The sequence below is a fragment of the Vigna radiata genome, unplaced genomic scaffold (genome assembly GCF_000741045.1).
Source record: "Vigna radiata var. radiata cultivar VC1973A unplaced genomic scaffold, Vradiata_ver6 scaffold_332, whole genome shotgun sequence".
Taxonomy (NCBI): Eukaryota; Viridiplantae; Streptophyta; class Magnoliopsida; order Fabales; family Fabaceae; genus Vigna; species Vigna radiata.
Window position 1 is genome coordinate 115,495 of NW_014541824.1, and position 1,873 is coordinate 117,367.

General features: G+C 32.4%; 1 protein-coding gene across 1 annotated transcript; it reads right to left on the reverse strand.

Annotated features, from left to right (window-relative positions):
• Window positions 1–546: 546 nt before the first annotated feature.
• On the reverse strand, window positions 547–1,211 carry LOC106778463. Its single transcript, XM_014666429.2, has one exon. The coding sequence runs from the start codon at window positions 1,132–1,134 to the stop codon at window positions 763–765; it is 372 nt and encodes a 123-aa protein (XP_014521915.1). The 5' UTR covers window positions 1,135–1,211; the 3' UTR covers window positions 547–762.
• Window positions 1,212–1,873: the final 662 nt, after the last annotated feature.

Genomic DNA, 1,873 nt, shown 5'->3' on the forward strand with positions numbered 1-1,873 from the left:
TGGAAGTGGTTTTTTATTTAGAAATTGATCAAATATTATTAAAAACTTGTAGTGAAAAATATAAAACATCCATGGGACGTGAGAGGCTTCAAATTGTAGTCCAAGTTTACAAGTATTTTGTATTTTTATTCATGTACATGGGCTTTAGAATTGCATTAAATGTTTTAAAAAATATAAAAAAATATTTTTTATTATTTTATTTACATAAATTATGTGAAGGATGTTCATAAGAACCCCCAAATGTTTACATTTTCATGGTTAGTCAATGTTGCAAGCCAAGTTTTCTTGAATTGGTAACCACATTTCTACATTGGTCATGACGTTGTAATATTGAGAAAAAGTCACTAACACACTCTTCTATCAGTATTAAATTTATTAAAACTTCAATTCAAACCGCAAAAATTATGTGAACATGCAGTTTTACGCAATGGAGAATTATGAATTTATTAAGAATATTCTACGACTATGCCAAACGACATTTGGATACCAAACACAACTTCGCAACCATCATCAATTCAAGCTGAAAACAAACAAAAATCTGGCAACTGGAGCGGCCAAGTTATTAATCAATAGATGTTGATACGAGAAAAAAAACAACAATGCTCGGTAATTTCTGAACAATTTGTGATCCAAATAATAATAATAATAATAATAGAATTAGGGAATAGTGGATCAGAGTCAAAATTTTATTGTGTGTGGTGAAGAATTGGCTCAACAATGAAAAACCCTCAAAATTGAAACTCACAATTTGGGGTAAATTAATCAGTGAACGCCAGAAACGTGGACGCCGGCGTTTTTGATGGAATGGAACAAGGGAGAGACCATGACGCGGTAGTGTGGTGGACGGGATTGTTCCTCGCTAGGATCGATTTGCACGGTGGTGACACCGATTTCTCTGAGGCGGAACCCTAGCTTCTCCCCGACGCGAGAGGCCACTTTACCGTCCCAGTAGCGCTGGGATCTGGGGAACCGGTTGAGCTGTGCACGGTAGTGAGCCGCGAATTCCTGCTCCGACGAGGAGGCCATGGCTATGATGGAGGAGGTGGTGGTGTTGGTGACTTGGGCGGTGATTTTCCGGCATGACAGCACCAGCTGCAGCACGTGGCGGTGTTGGTTATGGTAGGTACCCGCCATCTCTGTCGCACGGTACACAAATTTTTGTTAGTTTGCGGACATCACAACACATTCACATGCTTATTCCATTTACTTCTGTTTTATTAAATATTATAATGTAATTTTTAAGTATTACACTATTTATAATTTAATTATTAACATATTGTGATTATATATTATATAAAAATAATAATCAACTCTTAATAAAAAAATAGTTTTAATGTAAATCTTTTAAATATATACACTATACTCTCCCGAGAAAAAAAAAATCTTTTTTGGAATTAAAAATTATTAGTTTTATTTACATTAGTAAAATACCTTAATATATTAATATAAATACTTATCAATCAATATTTAAATTTAAGCAAACTTGTTACACATATTATCTTTATTTTTTGTTTTAATTAATTTTTTATTATTTTTAATTTGTATATTGAGGTTAGTTTATACTTTTTTATTATAAATATGGTATCATGTGTATATATTCAATACAAAGAAGATTGATTTCATGTATATTCTTCATTATATTCAACATGTTATCTAGAGACTAAAGTTGTTTTATATAAAAGTTTTTGTCACCTTTACCACTATACTAGCTATGATCGTTGTCTACAGTCATTAGAATTTATCTTTCAACATTTTCGTTTGAACTCCTTAGTCATGTTCTCCTAATTTCAGATCTATGTTGTGTCTTCTTTATCGTAGTCCATTATTCATTGCCTTTGTCCACACTTGTTTCCTTAAAATCTGCTTTTAGGTG